General features: G+C 43.2%; 1 protein-coding gene across 9 annotated transcripts in view; it reads left to right on the top strand.

Moving 5' to 3' along the window:
- LOC135911392 (MAM and LDL-receptor class A domain-containing protein 1-like) overlaps positions 1-25,000 on the top strand; it is a 265,122-nt gene that overhangs the window by 85,659 nt on the left and 154,463 nt on the right. For all 9 annotated transcript variants that reach the window (XM_070528718.1, XM_070528725.1, XM_070528726.1 and 6 more), the window contains 13 exons: positions 1-135; positions 1,630-1,732; positions 4,172-4,294; positions 4,405-4,667; positions 8,705-8,951; positions 9,174-9,323; positions 15,503-15,724; positions 16,163-16,192; positions 16,976-17,116; positions 18,138-18,276; positions 20,941-21,061; positions 21,241-21,322; positions 23,507-23,632. The exon at positions 1-135 is cut by the window's left edge and continues 131 nt beyond it. In XM_070528718.1, coding sequence (XP_070384819.1) covers positions 1-135; positions 1,630-1,732; positions 4,172-4,294; positions 4,405-4,667; positions 8,705-8,951; positions 9,174-9,323; positions 15,503-15,724; positions 16,163-16,192; positions 16,976-17,116; positions 18,138-18,276; positions 20,941-21,061; positions 21,241-21,322; positions 23,507-23,632 — 1,882 coding nt within the window. The remainder of the gene's footprint in view (positions 136-1,629; positions 1,733-4,171; positions 4,295-4,404; positions 4,668-8,704; positions 8,952-9,173; positions 9,324-15,502; positions 15,725-16,162; positions 16,193-16,975; positions 17,117-18,137; positions 18,277-20,940; positions 21,062-21,240; positions 21,323-23,506; positions 23,633-25,000) is intronic.

Raw genomic sequence — 25,000 nt, 5'->3', positions numbered from 1 at the left:
GGGTGGCAGATGAATCTGAGCCAAATTACACCGACGAAAAAGGACGTGCTCTTCTCGAGCGACGGCCAAACAACTGCGGACCGCTGGTACACAGTTAAACGAACTGTGTCCCTAAATGTCCAACCACATTCGCAGGTAAGCATGAGTGAATATGGCACCATAAATAGGAAAAGTCCGCAGTACGGAATTTGTCCACGGGGCGATAATGTTACGAGCGGAAGCGTGGACGTGATTCACTTTAACGTTGTACACATGAATTGATCGTACGGACGGGCGCCAGTCAATAAAGGCAACCAGTGGGGTAGAAGCTGAAACCCGGACCAATGTCAAAGAATTCAAAGTAGATACACGAATAAAAGTTTTCATAGTGTATTTACATCCTTGCAAAGGCAGAAGAGCGTGTTCAAGTTCGAAGCCATTCCATTTGACGCCACGCTTAGTGCACTTAAGAAAAAGAAAATGCAGTTGTGCCTATAATGCGAAGCCGTGACGTCTTAGCAGGCGTAATATTACACGGAGTAATTGCACTTTTTCGTCTAGTTTAATAATAATAATAATAATAATAATAATAATAATAATAATAATAATAATAATAATAATAATAATAATAATAATAATAATAATAATAATAACAATAATAATAATAATAATAATAATAATAATAATAATAATAATAATAATAATAATAATAATAATAATAATAATAATAATAACAATAATAATAATAATAATAATAATAATAATAATAATAATAATAATAATAATAATAATAATAATATTTCCATTGTTACGTCCACTGCAGGACGACGTCCTCTCCCTGCGATCTCCGGTATAGGTTGGAGCCAACATACACAAATACGCGCCAACAATTGGCTTTGAGAAGGAAGATTTCTTTAATGTCGACTCTATTGTGATTATCATCGTCGTTAGTGGAGGTGGAGCCCTCCAGCGGCGGAGGAGTGGTGAAAACATGGCTTCTTGCTTCTATATATATCTTGCCTTTCGCTTCTTACCACTGGCTTTTGTTCAAATATTTTACCTAGTGGTTTCTGTAGCAGCCGCAGAGCCGCGCGACTGGCCGCTCGAGGCACATTCGTGCGCTGCTTTCACTCTTCGAAAAAAATACTCTTATGTAACACGTATTGAGCAACATGAAGCTGTATCGGGATTTTTTCATGTTGCTCTACAATATTTTCATGGACACTTTTAATCTAATTATAATAGTTGAGAAGTTAATTAATTAAGATGAATAATGTAGTAATTAAGATGAATAAAATAATCTGGGTATCCCTAAGCAACGGTAAAAAAACAACATTACCTTGATTCTGTCCAGCTAGGTGGCATCTGCATATTTTTAAATCATGGCGCATGACAGTTGGGACAGCCTGTATAACACGTAATGACCTGTAATGTATGTCTGTTGCATGGCTCGAGAAAATGGATATTGCACGAGATGCACGTTTTCTATGGCCGCACATGACGCCACTTATAACGATACACACTCCTTCACCTGGGTGCTTGCTGCATACAGAATCAAAGGGAACCGTTTTATTTTTGTCGTATTCAAGATGAGCAAAACTCAGTGGAAGAGGGAGATGTCTCAACTTTCTTTCTTCTTCATTTAACCAGTTACAGTTCAGCTTCAGCAACAAGCTGTGTCAATCTGGCGGTGTGGCTCTGGGTGACATTCACGCTACTCCGGGGAATTGCGGCAGCACTGACGACGGCAGAGGTTCGTTGATTTTTGTTTAGACACTTGGCTGGCGTTCTGACAAGGCTGGCGTTCTGACAAAACGCATGGCCATGACCGGGCGATGTGAGGGACGCGGTGCTTAGCTACAGAAACCCCGCACCGACAGGTACTCTACTATGGGCTACTACGTGGGGGAAAACAATGCCACAAGCCGGCAAGATCTGCCTAGACTTGTCCCCGTGAACAACAGGAACAAAAAATTCCGAGTCCCAGAGATCAGTGCCAATTGGCTGAAATCTTAAAATGATGACATTCGAAAGATTGGGAAAGTAGTAAAAAAACGCGGGCAAGTAGGAGACTTGGCATTATTAGGAACAACATGCCTGCAGTCAAAGACAAGCAGGGAAACACCATCAGGAATTTTGATGATATACTAGAAACCGCAGAAACATTATATACTATACTGCGCAGGCCCCTTCGAACATCCATGTAACCACGTTGTCGCAAAAAAAAAAAATGGAAGGTAGATATGTAACTATGAGAATGAAGATAGGAAGGATTCGCAAGATGTGTCCAGACAAAGGAAGAGCGTTAGGTGAAGAAATGACAGACAGTATGATATAAAATGACGGTGATGCTGCATTCTAAAAGCTTGCGACCCTTTATAAGACATGCCTCATGAGCTCAAGCATACCAGGCACTTGGAAGAATGCGCATAGAATACTAATCCATAAATATTTGTGCAGCTAAAATGAACGTATCATGAATAGGTTCACTAAATGCAATGCAGCTAAGTGCGATGATGGTGCGAGTTTAATGATGCATCATGGGCGTCTTATTTTATGGCGCTGGGAGTGATTATGGCTGGTCTGGCGCATGCGCCGTGGTTCACTGGAGGGGAGCGTTTTCACCAAATTATCACTTGTGAGATGGCGCTCGTGGGTCTCGTTATACATTTACAGTCCTGTGTGTATGGTGCTATGTTAATTTTTTTAACCGATGTAAAGCTTTTCGATTTTAGCTAGTGTCTGGCCTTTGTGCTTTGAATACAAATGTGAAATAGAACACGCTGACCATACCCATGCTCGAAACATCTGTCTTCATTAAACGTACCTCTTCCACTATTGTAAGATAATTACAACTTGTGGTGATGTGGGTTAACTTTGCTCGTTCGCTTCAAGCAGCATGCCAGGCTGTCGGCGTGGCTAATATCGTCAGTTTCTATGTTTGTCTATGCATATATGTCTAGAAGTCCAATCAACCTCTCTATATGGCTTTCATAGACCATAAAAAAAACATTTGGTACAGTACAAATACCAGCCGTCATAGAGACATTGCGTAATCAAGGAGTGCAGGAGGCATACGTGAATATCTTGGGAAGTATCTACAAAGATTCCATGGAAGCCTATGGTTATCCACAAGAAGAGTAGAAAGATACTTATAAAGAAATGGGTCAGACAAGGAGAAAATCTCTATAATGCTATTCACTGCATGCTTGGAAGAAGCATTCAAGCTATTAAATTGGGAAGGCTTAGGAGTGAAGTTCAACGGCGAATTTCTCACCAACCTTCGATTTGCAGATGACACTGTCCTGTACAGTAACACTGGATACGAATTACAACAAATAATTGAAGACCTTAACAGAAGAAGTGTGAGAGTGGGGTTGTAGATTAATATGCAGAAGACAAAGATAATGTTTAATAGCCTGGCAAGGTTAGAAGAATTCAGGATCACCAGTCAGCTAGTAGAGTCTATACAGGAGTACAGTTATCTATAGGTCAATTACTCACAGGGGACTCTGATCATGAGAATAAAATTTACATTAGAAATTGGTTGGAGTGCATATGGGAGGCATTACTAATCCTGACTGGGAGCTTACTACTGTCGTTGAAAAGTGTACATTCATTGCATTCTACCAGTGCCAACATATGGGGCAGAAACTTGGAGCTTAACAAAGAAGCCCGAGAACAATTTAAAGACTAGGCAAAGCGCGCTGAAACGAAAAGTGTTAGTCGTAACGTATAAAAGAGAGACGAAGTAAGTGACGTGGATCAAAGAGCAAACGGGGATAGCCGATATTTTAGTTGACATTACCAGAAAAAAAAAATGGAGCTGGGTAGGCCGTATAATGCGTAGGGTAGATAACCGGTGGCCCATTAGAGTTGCAGAATGGGCACCAAGCGAAGGGAAGGCAGTCAAGAACGGCAGAATACTAGGTGGGGTGATGAAATTAGGATATTCGTAGGCGCGGGTTGGAGTCGGTTGGCACAAGGCAGGGTTAATTGGAGGTCGCAGGGAGAGGCCTTCGCCCTGCAGTGGACATCAAAATAGGCTGATGATGATGGTGGTAGTGATATTGATGATATGTATTTGCCTTCATTTATTTCACATGTTGACTTAACTATTCCACTTCATCACCTCCGTTATTGCGACAACGTGCTACGTCCAGTCACGATCACTTCGTTGTGTTTTTCAAAGGCTTGTGCGACTTCGAAACCGGCATGTGCAACTGGAAAGCTAAAGGTGCTTGGAAACGTGTGCCCTTGTCATCTGATAAACGCATGTTGGAGGCGAGGAGGCAGTCTGGACCCCTGTTTTCCGGTGAGGAGAGATCCTTCGGTGCGAAAGCGCAGAAACTACCGTTTAAGGCTATAGTAGGCGTACACACTTAGCAATAAGATTTGACCACGCCCTCATTTTTGTGTTTGCAGGCTTCTGTCTGCTGCTGAGTTCACCGCAGAACCAACCCATCCGGGCGTCTCTCGATAGCCCTTTGTGGTCAACAATCAACCGCCCTCGTTTACTGGAGCTCTGGTACATAGTGGATGGACCGCGGTCAGCCAACTTGTCGGTGGAGCTTCAATCTTCATTAAGTACAACTATGGCTGCCATTTGGCGACTTCCGACCACGGCCCCGGTCCGCACGTGGAATTTGGCCCGCGTTGAAATCTCTTCACAGGAACTTAATTTTAAGGTATGCATCAACTAGGAAGTCCTCTTAAAACCAGGTGCCTTTTTAATGTTAACGCATGCTTACACGAGCACATAGAGAGAAGAGAGGCGTCGGAGGGAAGTGCGAAAGGCGAAACATTCGCCCCACCAGTGATGACCGACCACGTTAATATTATGCCAGTTTGTTTGAGCCTCATCTTACATTTCTGCCGAGGGTAGATGACACCGATGCATGCATATGTATATGCAGAAATTTGACAGATATATCATCGCAGTCATGACAAGGGACCCAATATAATCTTTCAGTGGCTTCCAGGACATTGCATCATCAGCGGGAATGACCACGCCGACGAAGCCTATCGAGCTGCACATGAAAGCGGTCAACATGTCTTGATTCCGCTTTCGCGAACAGACGCTGCGGCTAACTTGCGATTGATGTCCCGTGAACGCACTTTGCCCCTGTGGGTCTCGAACGTTTTCACCATGTGTCGTTTGCGTTCATTCTCTCCGGATATATGGATGCATCTACCGCCTGGGTTACCACGACTTGAACAGACCATGCTGTATCGCCTGTGGCTAGGCGTTGCATTTACGAACTCATCTGCCTTCCTTATTGGAATGGCCAATAGCCCCACGTGCGACACATGCAGCAGCGATGAGACGCTCGCACGCATTATCTGTGTCTGCCGGCGATATCGCGCCCGGAGGCAAGTAATGTGCAGAGTACAGGACCAATTGGACAATCGTCCACTATCAAAACTAAAAGCTTTAGGTCAGTGCTCCCTAAGAACATCTACTCTGAAGGTCTTACTCGCATTACTAAGCTTCCCGCGGTCTACGGGCCTTCACTATAAACTTTAAGAACGCCGCCTCCTACCACTCTATAGTGTACGCAGTTTGTTGGTGCTCGTCTCGCTTTTTCCCTCTCTATCCCCCCCTTTCACTCTTTTTCTCCTTTTATCCCCCGACTGCTTCCCCCACGTGTAGGGTAGCCAACCGGAACTACGTCTCTCTCTCTCTCTCTCTCTCTCTATATATATATATATATATATATATATATATATATATATATATATATATATATATATATATTAACACTGCAAACAAATAACGTAGTGGTGTGATATTGATTCAGACACATGAGAAAAACTAATCATTGTATAAAGCTATCAATATCCAAATGATTAATTCTTTATGCATACTATATTTCAATACAGGTAACAAGAGAAGCGTTATATTTGCTGTATGCACTGAAAAAATAAACAAGTAATAATTGAAAACACTTCCATACACACAAAAAACTAAATGTAGTGTTGTATATTATTGCAACTAGATCAAATAATTGCTGGCACAAACATTGTGGTATATGTTGAGGATACTGATTGAAAGCATTACCTTATGTTTTTCGGATATATTCTACATTCTCTTCAGCAAAGAACTCTTTAATGACATTCTTAAGACGTGTTGTAGAGAAATCATATTCCTAATGAAACTGATAGCGGTTAATGATTGTAGGGACTTGATAATTTAGTCTTTGTTTACTATAATTAGTAGGGGTGATGGCGATTTGCTTACGTTTCTGCCGGAAAACATATCTGCTGGATACATTATCTACGCTAGTGGAACATAAACATTTTCTGTAGATATGTTTAAGCAAACAAGAAGTCATATGTGATTTGCTTTTGGTATATGGTGGTTCTGAAAAAAAAAAGTGGTGCCATAGGATAAGCTTCGCGGCCTGCCATAAAACCTTCAATGAAACGCAAAAGGCGTTTTTGGTGTGAGTATACGTTTCCGAAAATTGCTGGATCCTGTAGTTCCTGATACTAGAATACAGGTAGCGTAGGGAATACAATGGCATAGTACATGCATAATTTTTAGCTAGATGGGCAAGAATTTAGACATTCTATAAAAGCAGCCAACACTCTTATTCCGATTCGTGGCGCGTTTCATGATGTGCCTGTTCCGGCAGAGGTTTTCGTGGAAACAGACGCCGAGAAATTCGCGGAATATCTTGCCGTAGGTGCGGTCCAGGGGCGATGGATTGACTTCAGAGCCGCGGCACTGCTTCCACGAACCGGACGGCGGAGGCCCCGACTCGCAGCCAACCCGCTTTATACTCTCCGAACGGTCCCCCACTCCCCCGACGGCTGTAACTCTCCGCCGCCGTCCTGGTGTCGAACCGCGCGTCTCTTTTGACCACACCGCGTGACTCTTGCATGTAGCCGCCTGCACAAACAATGCTGAACTCCATTGTCCCCAACCGCGTTTCTTGGCCTGAAAGTATACCGTTAGATTTGAAGAAATTATACTCAGACTATTAGCACCTAACCATCTACGTAACTATAATTGCCATTGTCTGTGCACTGGATAGGGAACTGCATAAAAAAAATATGGTTATGTCGTCCGCGTACATAACCTATCGAGGCGATTGTGGTATATCAGCGGTATAGGCTTTAAGGAGCAAAAGCCTTAATATTGATCCTTGGGGGACAACGTGTTTCATAACCAATTTGTCAGAGGAGGCCCCATCAACGTGAACATACTGCAGTCGATACTCATAATAACTTTTTATCACTAATAATAATAATAATAATAATAATAATAATAATAATAATAATAATAATAATAATAATAATAATAATAATAATAATAATAATAATAATAATAATAATAATAATAATAACTTTTTATCAATTACGAGCTGCTATACCGCGCACACCATACCTGCTCAGTTTGTAAAGCAAGATACCATGATGGACGCAGTCAAAGGCGTTTCTAAAATTTAGGAAGGGACCTAGCGTATATTTTTTCCATTCAGTATAATAAATTATTTTTTCTGTACTGATAGCAGCGCTTGCCCGGTCGACCTATTTTTCACAAATCTATATAGCGAGGGAGTAATAACGTTGTCCTTGCTTCGAAAAATTTCTATCCGGATATTAATGACACTTTCAAATGCATTTGTTAGGAACGCTACAATACAAATTGGTCGGTAATTTATTAATGTCTTATTTTTTCACCGCCCTTAAATATAGGACATTGGCGTGTTACCCTTGGTTCATCAGAATACATAAGGTTGGAAATGCAGCATATTACCTGACTTAAACAGGCACTCATAGGTTTTAGAGGAATAGCCGGAATACCATCATGCCAAGCGGAACATAATTTTTCAACTTAAGAAATGGTTATTTCGATGAGAGTAGTTAAACAAAGTAGTATTGAATTTTGTGGAGTAGAAACTAGGTCCTTAATGCTGTGAGTCGCTCTTACACTACTTCCAGCTGTAGTAGAACCTCCAACACTAATGAAAAACTCGTTCAGTTGGGCTACATCAGCGCCAGTCATTTTGTTGTCAGTTGTTTCAACTGCAATAATTTGATCCCTGTTAGGTGCATTCGTTAAATTATGAATTTTGGGCTATACTTTCCTATTGTCACTTTGTATTTTGGGGAAACGTTCCACAAGAAAAGTGGTTTTACCGATATCTAAGCCGTAGTTTTGTTGATTTGTATATTTCTTAAGTTCTGTAAAAAAGGATTCTATCTTGCGTTTGTGAAAATTGGTTGTATACTCATGGTTCTGCTTTTGAATTATTTTATGTAGATTCTTGGTCATCCAAGGCTTCCTGAATTTTTCGAGCATATAATTTTTTAAAGGGGGAAACGAAATGTTATAAGAGTCAAGAAAGTGCGTAATAAATATGGAATATGATTAATTTGCACCACATGATGGATATACTTGATCCCAGCGTTGTCCCAAATTCGGCGCACGTTAGAAAACACCAGGTGCTCAAAAATTAATTAGGAGTCTCCCACTACGGCATTTCTCATGATGATATCGTGGTTTTGGCACGTAAAACCCCAGTATTAAGAACAAAAAGAGACACATGAGACAGAACTTCAAACCGCAGAGGGTGACGTTAAAATATGCGTAGTTAAAGGCTTTGTAGTGTGTGATTTATGTTGCTTTACTCCATCTTCCAGTTGTACAAAATTGTCAGGCTGACTATGCTTGTGTTCTTCTCTTCCATTCCACGTACTTCTTGCGTGGATTTAGGTTGTCATTCAAGGCAGCTTACGACGTGCATCAGGCTATAGGAGCTTGCTAGCCTTGGCCGACATCCGCCTAAGTACGCACCCAAGCTCACATGTTGCAAGCTGCAACTTCGAGGAAGACCTCTGCGGTTACAGCAGCGTGAGCGGATCGGACCCGGGGTTCCGATGGTTCGTCGGTAGCGGCCGCGTGAGGAAGCCTTTGCTGAAGACATTCGTTCCTGCGCTTCCCCTGGTTGGGCTGTCCGAGGGTGAGCTACGGCTTTCGCCAGAGTTTTGAACGGCTGATAGATTGATGTGCGATAATCAAGCTCATTTGGTACGTGGTCGTGCCAACGGCCAAGTCTGCCCGTAATGCTTAACTTTGGCGGAGAAATGATGGCAAGGAATAGCGATTGTGTGCAGCGAAAATGCTCTGTTGTTAAGTGAGGGTACTTTTTATTGACAAGAGTGGACATTTTTTGCACCAACAGGACTTGAAGCTTCAAAGACGTTCGCTTACGTCGACACTACGGTGCCGCTTCAGGGCAGCCAAACAAATGCGAGCGCCACACTGAGGAGCCCTGTCTTCCGTGCTGGACAAAACGACACTCTACTCCTACGTTACTTTAGGAATGGAAACAGTAAGTGGCATATAAAGAAATACGTTAAGCGTACAGAGTTTCGATGGATCACTGGTCTGCGAAATTGGGCATATCTATGTGTTCTCGGGCTCTTATCCACGCATAAATAAACCTTATACAATTGTGCTCCTTCTTCTACTGTATTCTGCCTCACTTTCACTCAGGCGCGGAAATTTTATCTTAGACTTTCTTTGGCGTTTCAGGGCACTGGTGGGGCTCTTCTCTGTATCAATCAAGAATCATAAACTAGGTAATAGAATTATATTGTTTACGTGCGTACTTTCGTGACGTTTACTTCATGGCACGGGACGACATAATATAAAAAATATGCAGTTCGATTGTTATCAACCTTACCGGACTCAATCCGGCCCTTATGAGCCTTATCAGTCGTTATCAACCTTACCATTACTGATCCGATCCTTATCAACCCTTGTCTGCCTTTATCAATGTTATCGAACAAAAACCATTCCTTATAAACCCTTATACGTCCTTACTAACCTTATCGTACTTCATCCGATCCTTATCGGTCCTCATCAACCTTATCAGAATTGCTCCGATCATTAGGCCTTGTCGCTTTTTCGCCCCTGATCCATCCTCGTCGAACGATTATCAACCGTGATGAGGCCCATGTAACCCGTTATCACTTATGATCCTTATCAGCTCATTGACTGCGTATCTCTCCATGTTGCGCGACGCGAAGCGCATCAGCCCTCCGAGATCGGTGGCATTTCGGTCGATGAAGGAACGCCCCAACGGAAGGCGCATCCCGAGACCACGAAACGGATCGGGGATGTGGCGCGTTCGGCATTAAATTTTGGAAAAATCGGAATTTTCCTCATGTCCACAAGGCTGTAAGTCGGCTCTACATGTGGCCCTAGAGATGGATTTTACTTTAGCATCACCGAATCTTTTAATAAAGTCTTCATATAAACTGTTCTCCTTTGACATTTGTTTTGTACCACTGGTACAACACATTCAAATGGTTCAGGTATATTCACGTTCTGCAAGCGTGGGTGTTTAGCCGAGCAAGGGGATCAAACACTCCGACGTCACTACGCACTTGAGCTGCCTCTTCTCAAAAGATAGACCTCGTTTAGTGAGGCGGCTTGGCTTGTGTGTCGATCGTGCAACTTCTCCGTAATGTGCGTTTGTTTGCCCGATTATTCAACTTTCATTAGACTGCGTAGCATATGTGCATTTGTTTTTCGTGTGTGTCTAAATGTAATGCCACAAATTTTTGCATTACGCTACTCATGATTCCACGCAGTGAAGAGAAAAAAAGTGGGTGTTTGGGCTAGTAGGTAAGACACTCGGCATGTGAGCGTGCGATCGTAGGTTCGAAACTCACCACCGCCAACGTTTCGTTGATTTATTTTTATTATTACAGCATTTTCTTTGTTCAGTGAAAGCGTCGGGCGTCGGCGACGGTTTTCCTCAGTGAGTCGACATAGAAATGCTTACGTATTTAACAAGAGAAAGCAAAGCTAGCAGGCAAAACTAGTATACTTCTAGTAGAATTCTAGCAGGCAAAATTAGTATAAATCAGCAATCCGTTGAGTTGTAACCAAGGCTGCTTTGCACAACCCAGGGGATGTAGTTTGCATTGGGTGCTGACAATCGCTAAGGATTTTCTGTTGGGATCATTCTCGTGCACCGCCCCACAGCGGTGATTCAGTCGCAGTGCCAGCAACACTGGTGCACGTGCATTGCGACACGCTTTCTTTCCCGCCATCGGGGTTTGCGACTCTCTGCACGCGCGTCTGCGGAATGTGCCGCTTCCTGAAGCAAACGCGTAAAAAAAAAAAAATGCCAGCACTAAAAGTGGACTCGACAAAGGCGGGCCCCTTAACTGCCAATCTATTGGATATGCTGCTTGCTAATAAATGACACTGGAGACAGCGCATGTCTGCTGATGCATGCATTCCAAATGCTTTCTCAGATTCCGCATACCTCTGGACGTATTGATGATTCGGGGGCACATAACCGCTAGTTGCAGTTACTGAGCTCAGGGAATCACATACTCACTGAAATGTAACGATTTTACGACGCGAAGAGGAGCTGCTGGCGCCGCATAGCGCGCCTACACCGAATAGTAACAGGAAACCCGGATCACCGAAAGAAAGTTTTTGAACGAAGTAAAATGAGTTGGAGCGTATATGGCAGGTACTGTGAAGTCAAGAACGGCAGAATACTGACATCCTTGAAAATGAAAGTGCGCAATCAGCGCATTCTACCAGTAGTAACCTATTGCGCTGAAACTTTGAGGATCATAAATAAACCTGAGAGTAAAATAAGGACCAGGCAACGAACGATGGAACGGAAATTATAGGTGCAACGCTGCACTGCGCTGTGTAAGGTCACATCAAGAGTGCATTTATCTCACTCCTCTTTTAGGATGAATAAATAAAGTAGATTCAGAAGACGCTATAATGCTAACAGTGCACGTCGACCCAAAACTGAATTACTTGAAGTATATATAGAGTGCCTAAATGAGAGTCCTGCATATTTCAAGCGATCAGGCTGAGTGATAAACATCAGTACTTTAAGTCTGTCAGCTAAGCTTATACTTATTTGTTATTTTTCTTGAATTACGTAGTTACTTTTAACGGCATAAGAAAAAGCAAACCGGTACGTAACGCTGACAAGGCAGACATGGCCTAACTGTCGTTATTATCACTAAAAAAAAAAAAGCGAACTAAAACAACATTTCTTGACCTGCTTTATATTTTCAAACCCCACCCACTCACGTAAAGCCCTGCTATGAAGCATTTGAGGTTGTATAAATAAATAAATAAATAAATAAATAAATAAATAAATAAATAAATAAATAAATAAATAAATAAATAAATAAATAAATAAATAAATAAATAAATAAATAAATAAATAAATAAATAAAGCTGGCACATGGCCTAACAGATGTTTGCAAAGGAATTCCACTTTATGCCTTCAAGAAACCCCTCCCCGCTAAATACAATACTGGAGTTATTAACGATAGCACTGAAACGATAGAATATCCACCGCATGCAAGCTGAGACTTTCGATTCGTGTTTTCAATGATAAAATGCTCAGGCTATATTTCTTTTTCCTGGGAAACTTGGCTGCGGGAACTAGCGGAGAACGAGATGAAGAAAAAAAAATAGTGCCAGAGCTAGCCGGAGTAGTGCACAGAGTAAGACACGGATGCTATCACGAGACTCATTGCGCTCAGAGGGCCCTCAAATCAAAAATACAGGAGAGCGCTTGTCCTGTGTTCCTCCATTGTCCGTGCTTATTTTGCGCTGTTTTCACCCATATATTCGTACCAACTCGCTCACATTATGCCCCTTGATGTAATAACATCCCCATCAGACAAGAAAAGGAAACGGCACAACTAAATGCAGAAAAAAAAGAAATAAAAAACCTACGGCCCGTTCCGCTCTGGGAAAACTGTCGGAACAGCGGAGCTGGTCTTTCCGTATTCATGGAGTGGAACACTGGCCGTAACTTTTTAAAGCTTGCGTTGTGCCTAATTCGTTATCTGGGCGTTCCGTTTGCGTTGCTTGGTCTTGTTTCGCCAGTACAGCTTGTGTTGTCGAGTGTTCTGTGGGCTCCTGACTCCGTTGTCGCCGCTTACACCTTTTGAGCACGGCTTTCTGATCGCTGTTGTATACAGCGAGCGACGCACCTATCGGCTGCTGGTCAGTCACGTTCGCGAAGACCAAGTCAACGCAGGCGCCCCTAATAGCAGTTGGCTGCCTGCCCCACGCATGGCTAAGACAATGTTAATCCAAACGTCGCACGCATATGTACTGTATAATCTAGTTCTCCCGTAAAATGTTGCTGTTGAGATCCCCGACAACTACAGCACGAACTCTTCCGTAGCATGCGACGGCAGGCCCGTTCCCGCGCTATATCGCGCTGGCGCTCACGTCGGGCGGCTTCTTCCTCGGGAGTATAAACAGTCTTGGCATTCTCGAAGAACGAATGCGGAGCAAGAACTGTGATTCCTTTTGTTTATAGACCACCGAGCCTCTCACTGACCTACTTTTCACAAACGCTTATTGGCTGCTTGACTCACTCGCCCCTTCTCGGCTCGGCGTGGCTAAAACCCCTCAATCTCTCAAAGTAGCGCCATTCGCTTCCCTCCTCTCCTGCTCGGCGCGGCCTCGACGGTGGCGCCGCCGGTGGTAGACCTGCCGTAGCAGACGACGGCTAACACGCTACGGGAGGAAATCCGCAGAAAAGTTCGTTCGAGTCCTGCAGAGCAGCTTTTTCAATCGAGATCTTTCTTCGTCAGTCGGTAACTAGCCTTTAGAATTTTGTGTTGGAATTGCGGAAGAAATAGAGAAAATGACCATTATTCGAGGCGTATTTAAGGCGTAAAGCGCGCGACGTTGAGAGTTCGTGTTGCTGAAACACGACGCAAGCACGCGGTGTACTCAAACACGCGCGTAATTACCAAAGTTTCAGGTGTTGACAGCGTGAAAGTATGTGTACGTGGTCTCGTAGGTTCATTCACGTACCTGCAGGACACCTTTGTTCGGTCGGCGCGTGAGAGATTCCGTCTTTGTGCGGTCAGCAATGCCTGGCAACAGGGTCGTTTTCTTCATTGCGGGGTGCTTTGGTAATCGTGACGATATATATATATATATATATATATATATATATATATTTACAAGTACTGCTCCAGGAGGGCACATGTAATGGCTAACGGAGGCCTCCGAAGAGCACGTAACATTACACTAATGCAGGCGTCGCAGGGAGTATTCGCATACAAAATTGGCTGTCCGCGATCTTGTACCCCTTGGCATGCACAGGCTTCGGTGAGCCCCATCCAGCCCTGGTTCTAGCTTTGGTGTTCCCGTTGCCGCTTTGGTGCCCTGTAGGTGCCGTCAATAATACGAAATCATGACAAGGTGTTGCAACTAGTAAATAAAATTTATTGAAGAAATACAATCGCGCCGAGGCGCCAACTTCTGAAGCAGCGCCAGCGCGCGAGTATTATGAAACGCCAACGAGGAACTTACCGGCCCACGTACGACTCTACGATCAAAGTGCACGTTAAACATCTCCAGGCGAGCTAGATAAAGTTATCCGGAGCCATCCACTACGACCTCCATCCTAGCTTTAGTCGCTTCGGAACCTTAAAATGTTAATCACCACAAACCAAATCAATACATGCGGGCGTTCATTCGAAACTAAAAGACTACATCGTAAGTCATAGTGAGCCTTCCAAAAGCGTCGAGAATGTGCTAACTTCTGGTGGAGCTCAAAACACACCCTGAATAAAGTCGCTTTTATGTCACAGGCCAACTGCAGATGCGTACATTTCACCGCAAGACGAAACTACATGAAACAAAGAGAGCACATTCGAAAAAAAAGACAAACAACGCGCTAAAAACCACGCAGACCATGAACACACACTTTTTCGAAGCGGAAGTCGTGAACTAGACTCAAAATAAGAGGTTGTGAGTAGCCGTGGCCCTTACTTCACTAAGCCGTGCGTTCTTTGCCACTTCCTAGAAGTCAGCCCGCGCGATCCTGCGAATCCACATTTCTTTTTGCGTTGCGCCCGCCGGACGGCAAAGCAAAAAGCTTTTTGCCCTCGCTGTGTCTATTGCGGCAACCGAAGGCGCAGCAGCATGGCATCGCAATTAAGTTCTCGGCCCTGCACATTCTATTACGCTAACGCACTCCGTCAGTCCGGCTGCCGTACTTTCGTCGCCCAGGCCCAACAATGGAGGTCGGCGCGCGCTGGAAAGAAAATAATACAAAAGCGCGGCGCCTGCTCCGCGCTGGAAAGAAAAAAATATACAAAAGCGCGGCGCCTACTTCCACGTGACACTGATTGGCCAATGGGGGAGCGGAGGAGGCTGGGGCGAGAGGAGGCGTGGAGGAGGATGCGCCAGGGTGAGCGGGGTGGCGGAAAGATCTAAGAATGGCGCTACTTTTGAAAAATTGAGAGGCTATCGGCGTGGCTGTCTGCCTCCCTCTCGCCCCCTCGGCGCCGTGCTGCCGATCGTCTCACTCTCGCCCCTTTCGCTCTCAGGTCACGTGGCCAGCGTGACGCCAAGCAGCACGACGGCACAGGGTTGACCAAGAACAGCTCCGCTATTAAAAAAATGAGGGGGTCGGGGCTCCACAAACTTGTTTGTCTAGTGTAGCATACACGCCGTACTGATAATATCTGTTTGTTGCAGGCACGGAGTCGTTCATAGTGTACCAATCAGTCTGGAACAATGGAAATCAAACGAGCAAGTGGGTGCAGCTGGGCTCTTTCCACGAAGGCGATGACTGGCAGGACTTTGAAGCGCCCCTTGTTGCTGCATCCGAGTCCCAGATACACGTCATGATCACTCGGTCCAATCAACAGACTGGTTTCGCAGCTATTGCCAGCATCAGCGTGGGTCACCCAAGAGCAGGTAGGAGCATTAAAGAAGTCGGCACTAAGTGTCATAACAGACATGGGAATTCTCGGCTTATGGTTTCGTTGGTTCACTGCGTTTGACTCGGCATCTAAGATGCAAGTCATTCTTGACGTTTTCTGAATGCCTGTTGTCACGACAACGAGCATTGGTGAATTTGCTGGAATATCTTTATGCATTCTTTCGCGCAGCCAAGCTGTCCTATGGATTGATATATATGTAAGAAAATGTGAAGGGCTCATTCTTTGAGCACATTTTCTTTTGTGCCCCATGTTTTTTTTTTTGACACAAGATTCTCGAGTACAGCCGCGCTGTGGTTTACGGACGTATTGCAAGCTTTCGGTTGATTTCTTGCATTGCGAGCAGAGAACGTACAAGCGAGAAAGCGTATTAGTGATGTGAAGTCGATTAACACTTTTCTTTGTCTCCACGCAGTTGATCCAGAAGCGCCTTACAAGAAAGTCGGTACGTAACAGTACTTTCCTGCCATCCAGTGATTCTGGCTGTTTTGAATACGAAAGCATTAAAGGGCATGTTCAGATGACATGCAACTTACTTGTGTTTACAAGAGCCCTTTTTCATCGATCTTACTATTCACTGTTGTGTTCGAGTTCTGATATAGAAATACCTAGCTTTATTTTTCGGTTTTAAATGATGTGCCAATGTCGCGTGGACGCTTACTGTGTGAGAAGGGACAGGTAACCCTGTGAAGGTTCTATGATATTCGGAATCGCTTAGTTTTACCCTTTTTATTAACTGTTGGGATTTTTATATCTGGTGATAATGATATTAGTTGTCGAACGCTGGTGTTTTCTTGTGATAAACTTGTTCTGTCACATGAAACACTACTAGTGATCTGTTATTACAATAGTGAATTCTTGTTCTTCTATACTGTCGCTTCAGGCTGAGAAACGAAATATCTGGAATCTTGGAGAACTTACATGTAACCAATTAGCCAATGCGTTTAAATAATAATAATAAAGAACAGTCCTTTCTTTGGACTGTTAATTGTACCGTTAATGTTGTGAAGCAGACATCTAAGCAGCTCGCAATTTGTATGTCACTAGGACTGCAGCAGGTTAACAGTTGAAGGGCTTGGTTTGAATTGAAGCAATTTTGGGGGTAGGGAGGTGGGGGGTTAGTAAAACGTGCAGAATATAGCCATAATACGACTGGAATTGAACTAACAGGCTCAAAGAGAAAGCTAGCAAGTAACGGCCAGTTTGCGATGGATTCTTCTTTCCACAGGCTGTAATTTTGAGAACGCCACTTACTGCAACTGGAGACCGGAAAGAACAAGTGGAAGCAACCTTGAATGGAAGTTAAACGATCTAAAACACCGTGTCCCAGTCTTTCCCAATTTTGACCACACAACAGGGAGCTACAAAGGTAACAGCCCATGCCTGTACCGAATAGACTTTAATAGTTTTAACGTGCTTCAGTCTCTTGAATTATGAAAGACGCTGATAAGTAAATTTGTGCTTTTACAAACACAGAATATTACATTCCAGTCAGGAGTGATGGATCGTATTGATAACGTCGCGTAGCGTCGTAATCAATACGATCCATTATGTTTGGTGAATGTTTGAACTGATTTCCGCGTATTGCGTATTATTATTAAAATGGGTCAGACGTAGCATTATAACCAATAGTGTTGTCATTTCTTTCACAAGCTTTTACCAGACCGGATGCAAAGCCGCCACATAATGACTGGTCAAATCAATAAGAGTAAAGTTGGTAATTTAGCTACTCCAACTTTTCGCTGGCTTCTCGTGTGCGATAATAATTGAATTTTTAAATGTTATATTCCAGGCTCCCAGCTTACCTGTGTATTAGAAGTACAGGCACACGATGGAATGAGTGAGAACACAGTCTTCCAGGACACTGTTATGCTGATATCTGTTGCGCATTCTACTGCAAACAGCAGTTCTGAGCTAATAAATAGGCTGATCTTATTTGTCCGCTACTTACGATTTTGTTCAAGAACGGCACTCCGTTACGTCAAACGTATATCCAAGCATATCTGTAAAAAATGTACATTGCGTTACGGCTCGTTTGCGCAAACGAACAGACGATTTTTTTTTTAAAATTGTCTTCCCACATCGAAAAATGTCTAGAATGAGAAAAATAACTGTTGTGAAATTAGTTTTGTGTAGAGCAAAGGGGAGTGTTTACGTGCATGGGATACACAAAAATATTCTGCAGCACGACTATAGCGAATTGGTTCGGATGTAATGACTCCAAGGGATTTACGTCTCATATAATGAATATTTAAAACATTACTTAGCAAATGAAGAGAAAACCATCTAGAAATATCGTTTGAAGGAGTCTTTTGTACAACAGTTGTTTACATATAACTGAGTGAAGGAAATCAGAGTTGCCAGGGACTCGTGCTTTTTTTTTTCAATAGGGCACTACGTATACGTAGAAAGGAACAAGAGCTCTGACGTAGCATCTGTACAGCTCAAAGGTCCTACAGTGTCGAAAGACTTGCTGAAGTCAATGTGCTTCTCTTTCTGGTACTTCTTGCTGGTGGACGGGAATAGCAGGCAAGCTTCCTTGTTTCTTTTTTTAAAATTTGAGATGGGTCTTGTACTTGTCCTCGTGGAAGCTTATGTGAAATTTCATATCGTGTAGATGTATAATTTTTATTGGAAGCACGCTCCACTTACCTAAAGAAACATGGTGACACAGTAAAGAAGAACCGACACAATGAAGCACTGTTGTCTTCTTGGTTCACTCCATGCCCCATCGTCGCGTTCTTTGTCCTCAGTAAGTTATGTACCAACCTGCCCACTTAAACATAGCACGGACCTTATTCAAAATTGAAGTAATTACTCAAATATAATTGGATCGAAAAGTTAACATAAATTTTCTGTCTGCAGAAATTAATTCTCAACGCTTGTCATTTAAGAGAGCTGTTTGTAAGTTGACTACTAACGCCTTCGTTATCATTATTGTTCAGCATCTGTTCTTAAAAAGCGCTCTAGTCTACGAACTAGTTTATTAATACTTGGATTGGTGTAGCTCTTGAATGCAAGAATTCTCTGATGTCTGTAAAGAATAAATAGGAATGACAAGTATCAGCGTTGTACTAGGTATGCAGCTTAAAAGCCCATTTTTGAGCAAGTACAAACCTCAAAGCGGCACTGTGAATGCTCCCGACATCCATATAACGTCGGTCAGATATCGCATCTATAGTATTTTGATGCCCGCCGCAGTGATATAAGGTTAAAACAGGGGCGCTATGACGTAATGCTGCTCCAAACTTTTCTCTTCCAATTCTGCCATCAGCCCTCCACGGTTGGTGGAAACATTTTCAGGCCACCCCCACATCGCTTGTCTCACGCGACGTCACGAAAACCGCGAAAACACCTCATCTGATAATATGATACGATATTTACACACTGATTACACATGAGTAATTATTTCTTTACAAATACTGCACATATAATTATTTCTGATTCTACGCCTTTTTTTGGCATTAGCGCTCTGCTATAGGTGAAAAGTTTTCGGACTGCGTCCACTTCGCCTGTCTGTCACGCGACGTCACAAAATCGCAAGAACTCACTGGGCCAAAGTGCGTTAAAGATGCGTAAATATGCAGAACAAAACTGAGTTTTTTTCTTCTGAATAGCCGGAACGTATTCCTCTCGATTCGAAAGGAATATAAGATGGCTGCCCATCGATCACTATGGCACTGGCTTCTAAAAGCTGCCGAGGAGCATGGATTTATTTGAGCGTAATAATTTTTTTGCTTGGCAGTATAACGTTATCCAGCCCTTACAGCACGTATACGACATCGCACGGCCAATTCTTTTTTGCTGAGGATACGTTTTAGCGGAATTTTTAACCTTCCTTTGCACGCCTCCGCGATTTTTGGCCGGCCACAGCAAGCTGAGTAAGATAAAGCCGACTAATCGCAGACGCCAGCACCACCCCCCATATCTGTTTATTTGCTTTCACTGTGCCTGGCTCGATCCCGTAGAAACATTCTCCACTTGAGCGTGCTGTTCACTTTTTCTCAGTAAATTAGACAAGAAAAATCGCTCAATGTAGGCAATGCCATTCGCTTTGAAAGCAAACAAAAGTGACCTCCTATAAGCAAGGAGAGCATTCCGTTGGGCTCTTCAAACAGTGCTGCTGGTTACCGCCCGATGCTGGTGTCGGTGGTTATGTAAATTTGACGTCAGGAGATTTTAATAAAAGCAGATTGGAATAGTTTTATGATATAGGGACCCAGGTGTACGGCCCACGGGCCGCGTGCAGTTTACGAGCGGATTATTAGAGACTGCCGGCCGAGTGCTGACTTCTATAGCGTGCTGATGTTGCAGTGAGCACATGGCCATATTGTGAAGACAAGGACTATTTTGCAGCCCAACACAGTAAGCGACATAAACAGTTGTCGACGCTACTATCATTAAAAGGAAATGTGTGAGATGTCTTGTTGGGAATAGATAGGAAGGGCGCACACCCACCGAACGACCCCCCCCCATATATATATATATATATATATATATATATATATATATATATATATATATATATATATATATATATATATATATATATATATATATATATAAGCAAAGACACAAGGACAACATAGCGGAAATTACCTGTGCTTACTAACTGAAATAAAGCAATGATAATTTAGTAGCAATGAAGGTGGATGAAAAAAACTGGCCGCAGGTGGGATACGAACCTACGTCTTCGCATTATCCCTGCGGTGCTCTTACCAATTCAGCTACCATGTCACCGTTTTCAAATCCACTTTCTGGGGTATTCATGTTTCGCTACTAGAAGTAATTCTGGGAGTGTGAGCCAGCGCCACCACTCACAAACCTTGGTGGCGGAGGTGGAACATACTGTCTGCCGCAGGCGTCGCGAGTACGCGATCTTTTTTTGGTGAGGGCAACTGGTCAATCAACCCACACATGCTACCTGAAGACATCAATGTTGCAGTATATATATATATATATATATATATATATATATATATATATATATATATATATATATATATATATATATATATATATATATATAAAATAACACATTATGTTTACCATTTCATTGACGGTCACGCATGCATTGGTATTTTGCATCCCTTGAAAGGCGCTATTATTGTTGCTAAGGCTTGTGTTGAAAGCGAGCACATGCAAATGCGGATTTAGAAGCACTATGTCAATGTTATAAATTTTTGAACGCAGCTTCAGCGTCTTGCTCTCCTCGGCTTCAGACGTCGCCTGGCGCAGCTCAACACCACGGCTAGTAGCATGGACACACGGCCAAGTACAATTTGAAGAGTTCGCGCTAGAAGGAGGCACGCAAGTGAGCAATTTTTGCCTAACTTCTGACGCAATACTCTCAGTAGAAGCACCGTTTAGGGAAGACGAAGGCTAAGCTAAATGTATTTCTTTACCTCCTACAAATGTCCTTATGCGTGGTCGCTAATTTTTGGTTAGATATCTGATCAAAAATATAAATGAAATATCAAAACGCTTTTTCAGATCGTTTTAGAGGCTCGCATTCAAACTGGCTTGGTTGCTTTGGATGACCTGTCTGCCATGCCGGGACCTTGTCCAGCGACGTGTGAGTCCACCATATTGGTCTTTCCCCCCTAACGCTGAAAGTTGAAGCAGGTCGAAAATTAAGGTGATGAGAGCTGCTGAAAAAAGAAAGAAAGAATCAGCGCCTATGGATGTCCTTTCTATGTGTGCGTGTACGTGTCAGATGTAAGTGCGCTGCTTAAATATCATGGCTCATGAACTAGCCTATCGGTATCTACTAAGTAAGAAAGTAAATTTGATTGCCTTACATTTTTATAAATTATGCGCTGAAACCTCAGAATTTACGCAAGTATTACGAGCAAGGCACATGAAAAATGACAAACAAGCTTCAGCAAGGGATGAGGCAGTGGTCTGAAATTATTCTTGGTGCTCATTTACAATAGAAATTATTGAGCAGGAGATGCTAGGTGCACTTCAGTATCATCGCATTCGTAGAAAATAATGACCTTGACCTATACAGGGCTTCCAGAGGCATGCGAATAAAAAAAGAACAAAGAAATCACGGGAACCTTCTGTTCTGCTGTATGAACTAAAAGGGTATTTGTAAATGGAATAGACTTATGTTGCGCTATCGCAAATTGCACAAAATCTTGTTGCACTAATTAAAAAAAATGTAGGACGATTACAATATTCCCTAATGCGAAATTTGGGTGCAGCTGCACAGATGTTTTCATTTCGCGATATACTGAGGCAAAGAATTCGAGACCGACATCACCGCACCGACTGGCAGCGGGCCAGTGTCGCCAGCGCCTTCGCAGGCGGATGGGCAGCACGGGAAAGCTGGCATGATGAGCGGCATTGGAGCCAGCGGTGGAAGAAGACGACGACGAGCGCGCGAGCAGTGGCACGGGCGACGGACGGCGAAATGCAATCCGGGAACGGGCGCCTAATAGCGGCACTCTAAAAAGGCAGTGTTGTGTCAGCCGCAATGGCAATAAGTGTTTCGGTAATTGCCCTAAATTTTGAACAAGGTGCGTTACTGCCTAAATCATTTGCTTGCCGATTCTATCTTATTCATTGCGAAGTTTACAGAAGTTAATACCGAATTACAAAATACCGCAATATAGGTACAACAGACGATGTGTAACAGAACAGCTTTACTAATAGAAGCTAATAATTGTAACTGGACGTCTGAACATGCTTTCTCCAGTGGCCTCTTCATAGTATCTACAACGTTGTGAGGAAGCAGAAAAAAGGACATCAAGTTATAGCGGCAACTATTAATCACCTCGCCGATGACGCTGCCCGACGTGCCCAGGCTGGTTCACCGACACTCCTTATACCTTTATCCAGAGTCGACGCTGCAAGAGAGCTTCGCAGTCTTGCTCGTGCAATCACGTTAGGTTGCTGGCATACACCACAGAACTCTAAGTGTCGTTTACACAGCCTCGACCCGTCACTGAAACTTACATTACCAGCGAACCTTCCACGACGTGACGCAACACTGCTGTGTCGGCTGTGGGTAGGAGTAGCATTCACCAACTCCTACAGATACCGTATTGGAATGGCAGATTCACCAATGTGCGCTAAGTGCAAGTGTGAAGAGACCATCAGTCACCTTCTGTGCCACTGTTCTCGCTTCGATAATCAACGTGAGACTCTCCAGTGTGCCTTAAACAGACTGGATGACAGGCAGTTTACGGAAGCGAAGATCTTGGGAGCCTGGCTTCACAGTTCATTGGCCCAGAAAGCAGTTCGAGCGCTTTTTCGCTACCTTAAGGCAACAGACATGAGTGCCCGACTATAGACATCCTACACTTAAGTTCTCTCTCTTCCTCTTTCACTCCCCATTCCCCTCCCCACGTGTAGGGTAGCAAACTGGACTCAGTCTGGTTAACCTCCCTGCCTTTCCGTCTTCCCTTCTCTCTCTCTCTCTCTAATAAGTGATAACTATAGGAAACGTCACCTCAATAGTCTCAGACACGTGCAACATCATTTGACTGAGAGTATGTGCAGAGCCTAGCGTGGCGAGATAGTTTCTTATCGTACGGTTGTTCCTTTGCAAAGCTCACTCACGTAAAAAAAATGTTGATGAAGATGTGTATCTGCTCCAAAACAGCATGGAAATCATTTGAGTTCATTATAGGGCAGTGAACCACAATTCATTTTTGTGTGCATGAGTCGAGAAGCGTTATATGTTGGTCGAAGAACTGTGCGCAAAGCACAGAAGTTGTAAGCAATTTTTTTGTGGGCATTTCTCTTTCAGCGATGTGCTCGTTCGAAGGAGGCATAGACTGCGGCCTTGAACCTGACTTGAACAACGCACGGGACTGGGCTATCGTAAATGGCTCGAGTTTCGACCTTCGTGACCACAGCACAGACAGTACAGCGGGTATGCCTCAGCTTAAGCTATATGAGATCTGCTTCACTGTGAGAATTGAGAAAACTTGAAAGTCGACTGAAGCCCTACGGTTATCGCGTCATAACATATCAACTAATGCTACGCCTCGACTTATTCAGGGCTTCTAAAAGGCAGGTTTGTTAATGCTTCGCGCAAGTATGTCTGAAATCTCACTTAGGGAGATAGTAAAAATAATCACGCTTGCCTGACACACATTTCTTGACATTCACTGCATCTGCTCCTTTCTGAAGTTGTACTGGGAAGGAATGGGTGATGCTTGAAAAATAGTTAACATGCATTTAGTAAAAACAATGGTGTTATAAAAAGAAGTCTCAGAAACTACCGCATAATTTCTAATGAGTCGGACTTCTCCGTTCTTCAATCTGACTTAAATAATATTTCTTCTTGGTGTGATGCATCGCTTATGAAACTAAACATTAACAAATGTAAAGCAATGAGGGTGTCTCGAAAGATTAACCAGTCCATTTCTCAGGGCTATGATCTTAACGGTTGCCCTCTTCAGTTCTTCGACAGCTACAAGTATCTAGGCGTCCATATCACTAATAATCTGTCATGGCAGAAGCATATCCACCATGTTATTAACAAAGCTAACAGTTCCCTTGGTTTTCTTAGGTGGAATTTCCGCCTCGTTCCCGTTCCGCTGAAACTACCACTATATAAAACACTCGTGCGTTCTAAACTCGAGTATGCTTCATCGATATGGGACCCGTACACTAGCTCGTTAACGCAGTCCACAGAATCGGGTCAGAACCGCTCAGTTAGGTTTATCCTCTCTGACTACTATCGCTTAGCCAACGTTTCTCGCATGAAGCAAAAGCTTGAACTACCTCTACTTTCTACTAGACGTAGAATTTCCCGCTTGGGCCTGTTTCACAAAATATACTACACTAATAATGAGCTAAAAATGACAGTTTTTTCTTCACCGAGCCATTTGTCATTCCGTATTGATCATCAAATGAAGGTTGGGGTGCCTCAGTGCAAAAAGCAATGTATAGCTCGAAGCCTTCATTCCGAAAACAAGTCAAGACTGGAATCGCCTTTCCGCATCCATCGTCACTATCACAGACCATGATGTGTACAAGTCGGCTATCTGTGACCCTGTGCTGCCTCATTAGCTATATTTTTTTCTTTTTTTATTGCCACTCCTCTCTGTAATGCCTGTACGGCCTTGAGAGTAAATAAATGAAATGAAATGAAATGAAACTGCACAGTATAAATCCTTAGGGTGTCTGAGCATGGTCGTACGTTTTCATGGCGATTGGATTATTCATATGCTCACTAATATGTAGAAGAGCTTATATTGCTTTTTAGTAGGAAACATTCACTGAAAAAAGATAT

The sequence above is a fragment of the Dermacentor albipictus genome, chromosome 1 (genome assembly GCF_038994185.2).
Source record: "Dermacentor albipictus isolate Rhodes 1998 colony chromosome 1, USDA_Dalb.pri_finalv2, whole genome shotgun sequence".
Lineage (NCBI taxonomy): Eukaryota > Metazoa > Arthropoda > Arachnida > Ixodida > Ixodidae > Dermacentor > Dermacentor albipictus.
The sequence above is the reverse complement of the archived record's forward strand: the minus strand, read 5'-3'. Positions and strand labels throughout refer to the sequence as shown.